The following is a 14,713-nucleotide window of genomic DNA, read 5'->3' as shown; positions in this document are numbered from 1 at the left end:
TTGAAAACTTGCAGCTTAGTGACTCTTAGGGATAAGGATACTTGGATACCACAATTACTTAACTGCATGTGCAAACCAACAAACTTGCTATCAATGGGGCCACCCAAAACTCTTATGTAGAAATTAGGGGTGGGGACTTGTTCCTTTTTTACAGCTGAACCAGAGCAGTACCTCCAATGCACTAAGCTGTTTTGGAAAATTCAGCAATGGGAAATTGAAAGACAAGATATGAGAATTTGAGAAAGGCACGTATTTCTTCAACAACTGTTTCTCTGGGTACTCATTACATCATTTAAAATCTACTAGCTTGAAGCTTCTCCTCTACAGCTAAGTTTTAGGGAGGTTGTTTTTGTGGTTTACATTCCCCAGAAGAAAAATGAATTCCTCTGTATTGGAGAATTCATGCTAAACACAGAGGTGTTCTTGCATTTTTTCTTCCATACAGAACAGACCACCCTGTGAGTATACACAGGACCTCTCTTGACTCTGTCCAAACACTAACACTTGGAGCATGTAAGCAACTACCATCTTCACCATCTACAGTAGCAGTATTGTTAGAAGATAGGCATTCATTGTATTATACAAATTAGTAAGTACAAAGCACACTACAACCAGTAAACAAGTTGATGCTCCTGATGTCTGGAGGACTTCAAGCAACTGAATATGCAGTCCATCTTGTGCTGGGAACTTCACTATCATCTTTTCCATCATTGCTGAACTGTGAGCTGTAGTGTAATAAAAGCTCTTTATGTACCTTGCCTTTATATAGAAATTCTTAAAAGACTTGAAAATGAAACTTGACTTCCTGACATTTCCCATGACTGCACAGTGAAGTTTCTCCTTTATATAGCTTATGCAAAGGTAGAGTACAGCTGTCTGTTAAGACCATTCTTGTCTGAAAGCCAAAGGGTGGGGAAGACAGCTTGGGCTACCACAGAGTATTTCCCTCCTGCGCTCATCTGTCAGGCCTCAGTTACCTGCACCAGATAATTATGTACCAAATGAGAGTCTCAGAACTCTCCCTAAACAGCTTTCAGGTGGTTTTAAAGATGGGGGTTGGAAAGAAAAGGCCTCATCTCAGATTAAATCTCTAGCCTCCTTAAGCTCATTGTGTTTACATCTAAATATTTCCTAGAAGAAACTTCATGACAAACTACCTCTGTGAGAAACTTACATTACCTTCACAGCAATCCAAGAAACACAAATAACAAAAAGACATGTAGCCTACTATGCCACTTCGTAGTGCCAATAATAAATTTCAGGAGTCAGACAGTATACTTGACAGAAACCATGCACAACAAACTAAAAGTGCTATGGAAAGAAATAAGAAATAATATCATTCCTGATGCTGTCGTGTTCCCTGATTACCATGTTTCTGTACTGTTTGTACTACTTGTGCCACATCTCAGTAGCTAAGCCGAGTAGGGAACTAACCTGAAGCAAAACTCATACAGATTTCATCCTTTCCACTCTACCAAAAGAAGTAAATAAATAAGTAAATAAATAAACAAGCAAGCAAACAGATGAATATATAACAGCTGTACTAGCTAAACTTAAATAATTACAGATGCATGAACGAATGGATGAGGGAAAGGTAAGACCTGTTTCCACTGCAGCCTACAGCAAAGACAACTTAGGTCTTCATGGTTAGGGTTTTTGGCAATGCTTTTAGAAGGAATTTAATTGTAGGAAGAGACAATATAATTCAGAAAAATAACTTTATTTTTTGCATACCTAGTGTTAAAATTATCTGTAATGCAAGTTGAACTTGACAGAATGTAAAAATCAGCAGTTCCATCAGTAACATTTAGACATTGCTGCAATTCTTTTAAGTTTTTGAGAAACTTGAGTCATTCTGGTTACAAAACCAAGGCTCATGATACAGTAAGTGTCTTATCAGGCACAAAATTGAAGTTTCCCTGAGAAGATGTAACTAGGAACTAATATATCAACTTCTTATCACATTATCAGGGAGGGCTTAAGAGTACAAAAGCAAGATTTTGTGACAAAAATAGAAATACAAGTCCTTAGTATTCCTTGCTGAAGATTAACTGTCCAGAAGGATTAAGAATTACATATTGCAGAACTGCAGCAATCATATTTAAGTTAAACGATGACCACTGCCTTTGGTATATCCCCATTCGTTTAGTTTTCAAATAAATTCATTGTTAAGTTCCTGAGATCTTCCAGCACTCAACATGAACTTTGTGCAGGCCAGCTGCTGCTTTCCCCTATTTCTCCTCACTTCTCCTTTTCAGTTAGCATTAAGTTCTTGGGGAAAAACAAAACAAAGCGACAAAAAAAATCCCACCAACAACTCAGAAATAATCACGAACAACATTCATTTTCCAGGCCTTCATCAAATAGTTTAACCCACAGAAGCCCAATAATTATACCATAACACATACTGAGATAATAAATATTCAAATTAGTTTAGCTTCCAAACACTACTGTCTTTGATTTTGTACCCAAGTTCCAAGCCCCAGTGAGCAACATAAGGCATCCTCATCTTCATTTGAGGCATGTCTTCCTTCTTCCTTCTCAGTGCACAAAGAAGAGCCACATCACCACCATACCAATGCAGTGATAATCATCATACTCATCATCACCACCACCACCACCACCAGCGTTGCCTGTTAAAATATACAGCTGTTTGTTATTTGGACCTGTGTTTCATAGCAGGAGCATGCAGTATTTCAGTTCTTTTGCAAATACAAAGCTTTGTGTCGCAAATATTCTTCCAAACATTTCACTGCAAAAGGGTCAACATCAGTATCAAACTTATTAGCAAAGAAGTGGTGGTTTCGCAGCATCCAGTTCAGGTCTCCTACCCCAAACACGCAGACGGAACGAACATGAACTCCACTGCACGGTGGGTAGGGCGCACCTTTAGACACGTCTCCTTCAAAGTACTGCCACTTGACAAACCGGGCCAGCGCATTCATGTCAGAAACGTCATACTTGTCACTAGAAGAAACAGCACCTGGGACATCAGGGATTCTCTGAATTGTTGCCCACAGGTACTCATCAGGGCTGTAAGTGTCCTTTGCCCACTCAATAAATTTGAGGATTTTGCTGTTTTCTAATACGTACTCCACAAATCTTCTGCTAACTACAAAATAGGCACTACCAGAAAAAATTGGAGTATTGAGAGGTGGTAGCTGTTTGTCTATACCTGTGTTTTTCACTTTACCGTCAACAATCTCATAGTGTTTTTTCCACCTTACTTCTTTATAAACAGGCATTTTTTCTGTTTCCAAGCTGTTTTCACCTTTAAGGGCTTTTAATTTCTCTACTATTTCCTGGTTGGTCTTTATAGGAAAGTCCATGCCACAGAGGTTTATTAGATATTTCCAGTTTGAACTTCTTCTATAGAGATCTTTCATGCAATTAATATCTGCCTGCACCCTGCTCCATGAGGCATATACAACACTCTCTAACTGGCTGGATATAAAGACATTATCAAAACATGAGACTATTCCTTTCACAGCTGTAAAAAAAGATTCTGGAGACTTTCTGTCAACATGGATGCAGTAAAAATTCTGAGGAGCATAGATTGATCTCAGAAGTCTGTCAAGCATCTCAATTTTGTGATAAACCACTATCGAGTAAGCAATCGGAAATTCTGCTTCTTCATTGCTGAGAGGTTCCATAATGTACTTCCTCATCTTGGTGAAAGAGGCACAGTCTGCTGTCATGTTAATATAGTCATTGGTTGTTAGTTTGGGATGCTTCTTAAATGACACTGATAATGTTTCAAGCTTTACCTTTTGAATTTCTTCTATATCACCCTCCAGTATCTTGGTGCAGTTAACATCACCAATAGGGTCTTCCTTAGTCAGCTCTAGATGTCTTCGATTTAAGAAGTTTTCTTTCTGGTTAACTTTCAAAACTGAAATGATCACTAAAATCAGAGTTAGACCCAAGAAAAGTCTGAAGCGTGAGTTGTGGAAAAAACGTAGTTTCCTTCTCAGCATTTCAAATACCAGGTAGCTTTGCAGGACTAAAAAAAAAATAGCCCTCCACTCTGCTTGTATCAGCCTCAACAATTTCAGAAAAAACAGTTCATGATTTTTGGGAACTTAAAGCATTTGTCAAGGAGATGGAAGGAAAAATCCTAAAATAAAACAAAATATCATTGTCACTGCCATTACTAACATTTCTTTAAAAGATAACAGGATAATAATGGCATTGCTATTAATTTAATGTAAAAAGCAAATTGTATTAAATGAACGTAAAAAGCAAATACTTCAAGCAAAAATATTTTACTGAAAATGAGAAATTAACTTTTTTTTTTCAATAAAAAGATGGGGAAAAGAGGGAAAATACAGCTGCCATTGTACATTATTTCCTATCTTTTATTCGCTGTACTACTAAGGATACAGAGAAAAGTTCTGAAAGGGAACAGAGTGTGTTCAACTGCATCTGACAAAATTAAGGCCAGTAAGTCAGATATGTTACTGACAAGGAAGTATTTTATGTTAATTTGTCTTCAGAATGAGTCAAGAACGTTTTATATCCATGTTAGCAGTGACACAGATTGCATCACAACTTTAACTTACCACTAACTTCCTAGATGCTACTGAATGCTATTGATGACCCTTCTCCTCAATGGGGAGACAATCACTGAAGACTTCCAAGATTTTTACGTGAGGTGAATTTTCTCCAGCATCCTTGATCTTAGAAATACTATTAGGAAAGAGCTGAAGAAAAGAGGAGAAAGAAATTAGCAAAGCACAGTTCCTCAGCTTTCAGCATTGTGAAAGGTGCTGCAGTTGAACTGCTGAAGTACCTTGTCAAGGTAAAAAGGCAGTAGTTACTGCCCATCTCTAAAGCTGATTTGTGTTAAGCCCCTGCACATGCAGAAATCTAAGAGCACAGCAGTACCGCATTACTGTTGTCTAGACACTCTCCATTTTTACTATTCAGCAGCTGCTTTTGATGTTGAAACATATTGCAAGGCTGAGTTGCAACAAGATTTATGACTTGCCAATCTCACCTTCATCTTCACTCAGAGACTATTCATTATTTTTGTTGGTCCTGTTTCTGTTCACACAGTGCTGAAACACTTTTGTTCTGCCAGCGCCTCGTGAACATTGCACCACTGCAATCTTGAAAAGTGTTAAAGAACTAGATGTCTTTTTTTGTAAGTACCACTTCAAAGACTGCTCAAAGCCAGGACATTCTTAAACAATATACACTGCTACACAAATGCCATTTCTGATTACAAATTCTTTATCTGAATAATCCGGAGCAGGTCTGAATTTCAAACTAAGCTGCAGTTGCAAAAACCAGTACAGAGTATAGTGAATATTTTCCAACATTTTAATCTGCACGTTAGAGGTTTCATGACATACCTGGATTGGACAGATACATAGCTCCTTTCAGTTTTATTACTTTCAATACATTTTTTTGTGCTCTGACTTTTTTTGTCCAGCTCTAAGAGTAATTGCTCCCCAGAATAATTGATGAGAACATTTGATTAAGGAAGAGTGAACTGAATCCCCTTCACAGCGTTACTACAGGCTGCTCAGCATTAAGATCTTTCTTCTTTTCCTTTTATCTTTATGTTACCCCAGTACTACTTTAGCTTTTAATTTCTCAAACCGTGGATTTCAACTTGATTTTAACTCAACGTGTATGTGTAAAAATTTGAGATCCGATATTATGGAGCTTTTTGACAGCAACAATGCCATTGAGATGCACTATGCTTTGGGTCCACCGTTGTGCCCACACTGCTAACTGACTAGGGGAATTGATCCAGGTGGAGAAGGTGGATGGAGGGTGCAGACCACCGCACAAATGTCTAGCACAGCAATAAGGATCAGCAATATTTTCAGGCAGTACTATAACCTGGAAGGAGGATGTTTGTTCCAAGTCTGTTTTAGGTGCATACTGAAGTCAGACTGGAAGAACTAAAATTTAAACTCTTAATGTAAGTAGCTAAGTGAAACTGTGTACAATTGCATCTGGAAATGTGCAATGGTACTGTCTGAGCACTAGGTCTCATACTTTGAATTTTAATTAAACCAAAAAAAAAAAGAAAAAAATTGAAAAAAAGGGGGAATTCCACAATTACCACTTTTAGATTGTGATTTAGCATCAAACAGTTCAGAGTAACTTTTAGCATGCCTTATAACTTACTACACACTTGCTTACTTGACATCCTTCCAGTTCTGACTGGTAGATCTGATCCAACAAAAACAATATTCATAACAAATGAAATTAATAAAGGAATGAGACCAACTGTGTGATAGTCTCCATAACCTCTATCAAGTATGTATTTCCTTAGGATGAAGCTTGTAATACTGGTTAGCCTTAAACTACTGTACTATGCTTACCAAGTTAAAAATGAAGCATTTTTTAACTGTGAATTTTTAGCTGTCAGAAGCTGGAAATTGCTTCTTTAGAATGAGAGTTAACATTGCTACTTTATCGTATTCTCAGGGTATGTAGGAACACAAGCATTATCGAGTAACATGCACAATAAGGACTGCCCCTGTTCTACATGACGCAAGGAGCCAGAGCCTTAACTGAAAGCTACCATTGTGATCTTCACCTCCTACGACTTCCAAAGAATAAAGCTTACTATGAAGATCTTCTTACACAACTGAATACAAGGTAAATAACTTGTTTAAGAATGCTCATCTATACCTAGCTGGATGCAATCCCTCTATTGTTTTGAGCTCAAAACAAACAAAACCTGCATTTCCTTTATACCAGAGAGAGAGATATGTGAACATTTACAGGTTAACATGGCTCTTATTTTTAGGTGGAGTTTTTCCCTGCAGTCAGATTTCTCTCACAGACGCACTGCTGCCACTGAACAGACTTAACAATAAGCTTCTTCTTGTTTATGCTTGCAATTCTCTTAGTACTTGTCTGTGAAGCAAGTACTCATTTCTTGGCAGTCTGGGAGATGTTTCAGTAAGAGTAAGCTCAGATCTAACTTTTATATTAGTGTAAAGGTGCTACTGTAAAATATTTGGTTTTGTTAGCGAAGCGCTTACCTGGCTACTATATAATTGCTAATGCAACCAGCATTACTGACCGAAACAAGTCAGGAAGAGACTGTATGTGTGATTGTGCAAATGAAGAGAACTAGGAATAACCCTCATCAAGGAAAGGCTGCAGCAACAGGCAGGAGGGAGCAGCACTCTCTTAGCCCCACTCAGCAAGCGATTTCAGATAAGTATAGCTTCACCCATCCTTAAAAGCAAACATAAAATCCCGCAAGAAATGTAAGTCTTCAATAAGAACAATAATAAGAAACCACCAACCCCCCACCCTTCTGCCTTCACCCCAAAAACCAACCCAAACACTTTTTGCAAGATTATAGCTCAGCTCTGAGGGACACCAGAAGTTCATTTGGACATTTTATGCAGACTGCTGGCCTGGAGCTGCAGCAGGTAATGGCAGCACTGCCACTGCCAGGACCATGGTAACTGCACAGTGTGCCAGCACTTGTGCAAGGGGGTTTTGTGCTGCTGCAGAGCAAGCACCATGCTGCTACACCAGTCCTGCCAGGAGCCCTGGAAGAGCCATGTTTGAGTCCAGCAACAGCAAGCCCAGCCCTCAGCTGCCAGCACAGCAGATACCTTTGGCTGTGGTTTCACAGTGGGATTCATCTGACACAACCTGCTTCTGGGGGAAGGAGTAGTTCCCCTCCTGCCTGTACTACATGGGCCACCCATGCCTAGCAGCTCCTTGCTCACCTTGATGACCCTAGCCTGGTCCCAATCCAGGAAGACATCAGTATGGGGAGGGATGGAGAAGAACCACACCACAGCTGCACACCTGATGAAGTAACAAGTTTATTGTGAAACTGCATCCTTATAAAGAGGGGAGGAGGTTAAGGAGAAGCAAAGGCAACACAATACAGTAGACCTCGACAGGGGAGTTTCGAAAAGCCTTGCTTGACAGGAGGGTTTCAGAGATCAAGCTGATCATAACATCTGCAAACTCAGGCTCCCGGTTTGGACTCAGGCTTTCATGTTTGGACTGATAAGGCTGAGAGCAGGAGGCTTGTCTTTCCCTAAACTAGGTTAAAAGCAAGAGCTGCCTGTAATCAGTTTCACATCAGGGTGGTATCACTCTCAGGGAGCATTCATTCTGCCCAAATTACCATCCTTTGGCTCTTATCTTCCTCATTTTTCTAACAGGTGGTTACACACAGTTACTACTCCAGAAAACATGCAAAATGTAGGTCCGCACAAAGGCACCACTCTGTGTCCCCCAAGGGAGCACAAGTGCGTGTGTGGCTTTGCTAAGTGCTGCACTGTTAAGCCTTACTGCCGACCCAGAACACAGCATGCAGATTGCCAGTTCTCCTGCATCACAGGGCCTCCCTCTGCACAACCATCTTAGTAAGGCAACATGTAGCTTAGAAAACAAAGTGAAACTGTATGCTAAGTATGTATTTTTTATGTTTAAGATACTAATAGATATTTTTATGCTTATAATTATTACTGGTTTTTGTATTTTAGAAAAAGCAAGAAGGACTTGCTGTGAAATGGCACACAGACTCTTCCCTTCATGACAGGGTCTACTGGCACAGGGACAAACAATGAAATGGCTTTTGATTTTGGCACTTCAGCCTTTGCTCACAACAGTAGAAAACCTGTTGAAGCAAGATGGTGAGCATCAATTCAGCAATGAAACAGAAGCCTCCAAAACACACCATGTGCCAGTACCAGCACCAGAAGCTCAGAAAGGGGCTAAGGAGAGGGTAAGATCATATTCCGTGGCACTCGGGCAGTCTGTACATCTTGCAGAAGCGTGACAGGAGGAGCTAAGATCTGGGCAGTACCACAGAGGATGGCAGGAGACAAAAATCAGCTTCACTAGGGCAGACAAGACCTTGCTGGTCTTGTGCATCCATCCACAAGGCCTTAGTGCCTGTCACTGCTCTGCCAGGCTGCTGAGCTAAGGTGTTCCTCAATACCCCTCTCCACTTCTCCTGTTCTCCTTCCTCTAAAGACAGACAGAGGAAGCAGATGTGGGTGCTCCCCTACCTGTAGTTGTTTCAGTGACATACATTCCATTTCTTCTGGCATACAGCTCTTCAGAGATCCCAGCGGCACAAACATGACATGTGCCTCTCTAGTTTATGCAGGTTAGCTTTCTGTCCAAGCTTTACTTCAGGTATTTGAAATCCTTCTGACAGCTGCGTTACAGTCCTAAGTGCAGTCGTGACAGTCTAGAGTTTTTATTTTTGTGGAAACCTATTGAAATAAGCTGAGTGGAAAATGTAATGCTGAGTACACCCATTTCTGAAGTGGTGGCTGGATGGGCCACAAAACAAGTAATGCTTTTGATGGGTGGGGAGTCAGGGGCAGAACTGACTAATTTTTCCCTTTTTTGCTTCAGGGAGGGGAAGGAGATACAAAGAGAATTGAGTTGCCTCTCAGAATAGCACAGGAGCAGTGTCATCCAGCCCTTTGCTCTTCACTTCTCCCACTCAAGTTCCACCTGAGATACAGAATCATACAATCACAAAGGTTGGAAAAGACCTCTAAGGTCACCTAGTCCAACAGAAACTATGAAAGTATGCCATGACATTTCAGCAGAAGGTTCTCCACTGGGTGTGGATTTACTGAAAAGTACTTGAGTTTTAACAGGGTATACCTACCATGCATCAAAGCATGTGTGTCCTGCAAGTGGTTTTCACAATTAACCTGCTTCCATTTAGGCTCAGCTATGCATAGCACTTGTTCTGAGGAGGAAGTGATTTTTAAAACCATAAGCAGCTCGTATAAACACCAACATCCATAAGCACAACGACAGACTGCGTAGTTGTGGGGGTTATCGGAAGAGATGTGCTACACACAGTGGAGTCACATTTACTCAGCATTTCCATGGTATCAAGCAATATGACCTTAAATGTAGATATGCTCATAAGTGAATGAAAACCCTCACGTTTATTCCACTCGTTTTCAGTCATGAAAAAAAAGCACTGGTCAGAAGCAGAGTATTTGGGCCACTGTCAGACAGTGTGGGGATAAGACCTGAATTCTGGAAGTCATGCCCAGGCAGCAGTGGGGCTGCATGTGGGTGCAGAGCCTGCTCATTAACAACACTCTGCGAAGCCAGGGCTTTTCTTTCAGAGACATTCATAGGACAGTAAGGGAAAAAAAGGAAAAAAGAAGAAAAAAAAGAAAAAAAAGGAAAAAAAGAAAACAGGAAAAAAAGAAAACAGGAAAAAAAGAAAACAGGAAAAAAAGAAAACAGGAAAAAAAGAAAACAGGAAAAAAAGAAAANAGAAAACAGGAAAAAAAGAAAACAGGAAAAAAAGAAAACAGGAAAAAAAGAAAACAGGAAAAAAAGAAAACAGGAAAAAAAGAAAACAGGAAAAAGAAAACAGGAAAAAGAAAACAGGAAAAAGAAAACAGGAAAAAGAAAACAGGAAAAAGAAAACAGGAAAAAGAAAACAGGAAACAGGAAAAGAAAGAAAATAGAAAAAAGAAAGAAGAGAAAAGAAAGAAGAAAAAAGAAAGAAGAAAAAAAAGAAAAAAAGAGAAAAAGAAAGAAGAGGGCATTAGTTTTCTTTAGAAAAAAATGACAATTTCTAGTGGTTTGATAGCTTAGAAGGCAACATTACAGAAAATGCTACCCCTACCACTATGCAGACACTGAATACTGAGAGTAAATAGAAGCAGAGAGCTAATTCTCAGGAAAAAAAATCATAGCGAAAATAAATTCAAAATCATAGTTATTTTGAAATTTTATGTTCAAATGTCAGGCATCTGGCACACTAAAAACACTCTCTTAAAACAAACAGAAAACAGCAAAACCCACACAAATACACACTCAGTGTGCGAAATGGTGTTGAAAAAATGTAATTTTTGGTAACCTTTCTATTAATCTCTTGTCACGTACATCTTGTCCAGAACCAAGTTCTAAGTCTGATTCCCATTTGTGTTCAGTGAACATGACTAAACACAGGAAAGCTGCTATCACAAAGACTTTTAGTGACTATTTCCTACCTCAGGGAGTCTAAGACTATTAATACTAGAGAAAAAAAAATGTTTTACCTCAAGGTAGCTGACACAGAAGTACACTCACAAATCCCAACACAAAATCATCACAAAATCTTTAAAGTAATATTGCCCAGCTTAACACGCTGGGGAACTGTGCTGTGCTCCACACTGGCTGCCCTGAAGTGAATTGCATACAGTTTTTTTTCATTTTTTACTTTAAAGCAAGAGCTATAATCTTCCCTGCAGCTGAGCAGGACTGCAGTCCTGGTGCCCACCTACAGTGCTTGGTAACGGCGCCCTTGTGAAAACGCCGTTTCAGGATGGGGCAAACTGGCATATGCTGTTACTGGGAAGGCATTATCACTTGCTAAACCTAACCTGAATCTAAAAGGGGAAGGAAGAAGCTGTCAAGCTTTTGGGTACTTTCATCCTTCTTCAGAAACAATATTTAAAATATTATTGAAAGGAGATTTTCTCAACCCTGTTCTGAAGGCAATGTAGGCATGCCTACAGTTACATTTCATTAGTGAGCTACAAGACAAACACCACCAACAGCAACAATCTCCCTCGAAAATAAGAGACCTCTTATCATTACAGCACTAACAAGGATCAGCATCATACTCCAGTGCACAGGATTAGCTCTATTGTGCAAGTCAATAAAATAGAATTTCTTATTTTTAGTCTACAAGTATAAAGGTACTATATGCTTTTTATTCTCTCCCCCCCCACCTCACACACTGTTCATTTCAGGTGAGATGAGTTTAATCTGACCTGAAAGACAACTCTACGTAAGAACGCAGATAAAAAAATGCAATTCTTTGTTGTCAAAGACCAGGTTCTACCTAGAAAGTAGATTCCACTGAAAAATATACAAAAAGATAAAAACACTACAAGCTATATTTTATAGTGCTCTTCTGAACAAACGTCAGTGGAAAACTTATTACACTGTGTTGGGCTTCAAAGGAAAGCCAGGAGAATGTTATCAGAAAAAAAAACAAAAATAACTTTTCAAAAATACCTTTTCACACAACTAGTAGTAGCTTTTCCATGGCAGTAAAAAACACAGAGAGCAGGATTTTGCTCAGCAAGTTGTTGTATTTTCAGCAGAGGAGACTGTAGATCTTCAGCATGTAAGTACCCCAGTGCATTCACTTAAGTTTAAAAAAGAGTACAGACTTGGCAAAGGTATTCACGTTTTTAAAGACAGTTTTGGCTCTTATAGCCTCAGGAAAGAAGTACTGCCCCAGACAATTCAGATTCATATGGAAGAGACTAATGCAGCTTACTGATGTTTACTGCAGGCAGAGTTGTGAATCACAGAGGGGATGAAAAGAGTATTATTTTCCATTGTATATACCTACTTTCAAAAGCAATGTATCATTGTGACCGAGCTCCTACCTGAGCTCCAAACGTATTATTTTTCTCAAGAATTTTCAAGTTGAAGTCAATAGACTGAAATGTTAGACTCCTCTTATTCTGACTCCCAAGGGCTGTCATCTGCCAGCTCTGAGGTCACCTACATCACATTCCATTAAAAAAGAAATTTAAAACTGCAGGCTCCAAAATGGCAATGCCCTGCTGCTGCCACTCCTCCTCTTTCCCACAAAGAAGTCTACTTTTCCAAGCAACCCTGAAAGGGGGCAAAATGCCAAAATGCCAGAGCACAACTGAGTCTCCTGTCAGACTTCTGTGCCCACCCACCCAACTTGGGTCACAGAAAACTATTTACAGCCTTCTAAACAGATTTGCTGAAATATTTTTTTTCAGATATTCTGAAAAAAAAGAAAAAGAAAAAAAAAATCCTGTTTCTACAGGGTTTTCCCAGTTCTAGCAAATTTAATAGAAAAAAAAAGAAAAACCACATCCTAGGACTGCAATTCCTCAGGAGCATGAGATGCTCCCTGTCCCTGACAACAGATTTGACACCAAGCCAGCACCCCGAGGCCAGCAGCATCCCATGGTGGGACCAACCTTGCATGCACTGCCAGGGGAAAAGGCAGAAGGGAGAAGACAGAAAGACTCAAAGAGAAAAAAAAAGGCAGAAAGGGAAGAAAAAAGAACAGGGAGATGAGCAGAGGAGTCCAAAAAGAAGAGAGAAAGGAAAGAAAGAAAGGTAGAGAGAAAAGACTAAGTGAATGAAATAACAGAAAAAAAAAAAAAAGAAAGAAAGAGAAGGATAAAATGAGAAAAAAAAAAGTAACAGGAGGAGAGGAAAAGAAACAAGAGGAAACGAAAGAAAAATGAGGGGAAGAAAGGAGAGAGAAGCAGAAGGATGAGGAGAGGGGCGCACAGCAGCTGCGCCTCTCCTGCCCTCCCGAGCCGCACCTGCTCGGCGACCCCCGACCACCTCGGGGCTGCACGCAGCGCCCTGGGACCAGCGATGTCCGCCGCTCGCTCGCCCGCGCCGCTGCCGCTGCCGCTGCCGCTGCCGCCGCCGCCCCGCCGCAGCACCCACCTGCGTCGCTGCCGGTACGTCTGGGCGCGGCGGCCCGGCGGCGCTCCCTTAGCCCTGCAATCCCCCATCGGCCAGCGGCGCCGTGCCGCCCCGCACCGCGCCGCCCCCTGCAACACCGCCCCTTCACAACCACTCGGCCCGGCCCGGCGCTGCCAGGCCGCCCTCTCGCTGGCTCCCCCCGACGGTTCCGAGCTGCCCCCTCACAGCGGCTTCTGTACTTTTTAATTTAAGACTTCTGCTGTCCGCGTCGGTGATACTCAACCCCGCGTTAGGAGTCTGCCGTCCGGCCGCACCAGTAATGGCCCGCGACTGCGGGGTCCGCGCTGGGGCGGCTGAAAGTGTCACCGGAGCGGGGCCGGGCGCGGGCGCACACCAAAGCCGCGCTCCTGCAGCGGCGTCTGCCGGCCACGTCCTGCCGGGCTGAGCGGGGCTCGGTCGGGCCAGTAGCGGCGGTGAACGGGTCAGCGGGAGCCCAGTGCAGAGAGGGGAGTGGGACTGGGAGAGAAAGAGACCCGCCTGGCTGGGAAGCCGGTTCTAAAAGTGCAGCAAGCATGTCTAGACAGAGTGAGGAAAACTTGGATTGGTTTTTGCCGTCAGATGTCTGTCTGAAGATAAATGTATTTAGCAGGGTTTGGAGAGCTGTAAAATATGAAGGTTGATGTCACATTAAATTTATTAATACATCATAAGCCATGCAGGGGCTTAAAAAAGGAAATTCAGTTACAAAGAAATAATCTTCTCCATTAAACAAACAAACAAACAAAAAACAGCAACCCAAACGCTGCATCCTGCAGCAGCTAACTGTGCTTGTAGCACAGAAGAATCCTAGGAATCTCTGCAGATCTGTGTTACCTGTAGTGCTTTGTGGTCTGGCAGATCAAGGCATGCCTGAAAGGTCTCTCTTGTCACATCTGCGCTGTAAGCAGGGTCAGGGAGCTGACAACTAACCAGAAACCGAGATTTGGTTTCAAAGCTGGCACTAGGAGACAGTGGCAGATGAAGAGGGAGCTGCTGCTGCAGGTGGTGAGTGAGGTCAGAGGCCTGGGAACATGCTGCAAGGCCTGAAATCTGCTTCTTCGTCTTGTCAATAATTTTTTGTTGTGTGTATACCTCCTGGTTTGAGAAGCTGTGTGTAATTAACTACATGCTGATTTGGCAGTCCTTCCCTTCTCCTGACAGATGGGGAAAAAGTTACCTTTCTAGCATGTCTGTAATTGATAGGGCTGACCTTCTGATGGAGGGCAATATTTAAAGGTCTTTTCTTGGGAAACCCAGTGGC

The 14,713-nt window shown here is 41.4% G+C and overlaps 1 protein-coding gene across 5 annotated transcripts; it reads right to left on the bottom strand.

Moving 5' to 3' along the window:
- GCNT1 (glucosaminyl (N-acetyl) transferase 1, core 2) lies at window positions 1,702-14,153 on the bottom strand. Of its 5 annotated transcripts, none has more exons than XM_021381260.1 (4): window positions 13,435-14,153; window positions 7,716-7,797; window positions 4,563-4,703; window positions 1,702-4,117 (listed from the first exon to the last, which is right to left on the bottom strand). In XM_021381260.1, exon 4 carries the CDS (start codon window positions 3,975-3,977, stop codon window positions 2,697-2,699), a length of 1,281 nt encoding a protein of 426 aa, XP_021236935.1. In that variant the 5' UTR covers window positions 3,978-4,117; window positions 4,563-4,703; window positions 7,716-7,797; window positions 13,435-14,153; the 3' UTR covers window positions 1,702-2,696. The 5 variants fall into 5 exon arrangements, with proteins under 5 accessions (XP_021236935.1, XP_021236934.1, XP_021236936.1 ...); XM_021381259.1 differs by lacking the exon at window positions 13,435-14,153 and adding an exon at window positions 13,305-13,430; XM_021381261.1 differs by lacking the exon at window positions 7,716-7,797.

The sequence above is a fragment of the Numida meleagris genome, chromosome Z, assembly GCF_002078875.1.
Source record: "Numida meleagris isolate 19003 breed g44 Domestic line chromosome Z, NumMel1.0, whole genome shotgun sequence".
Taxonomy (NCBI): domain Eukaryota; kingdom Metazoa; phylum Chordata; class Aves; order Galliformes; family Numididae; genus Numida; species Numida meleagris.
This window is presented reverse-complemented; position numbering and strand designations above follow the sequence as displayed.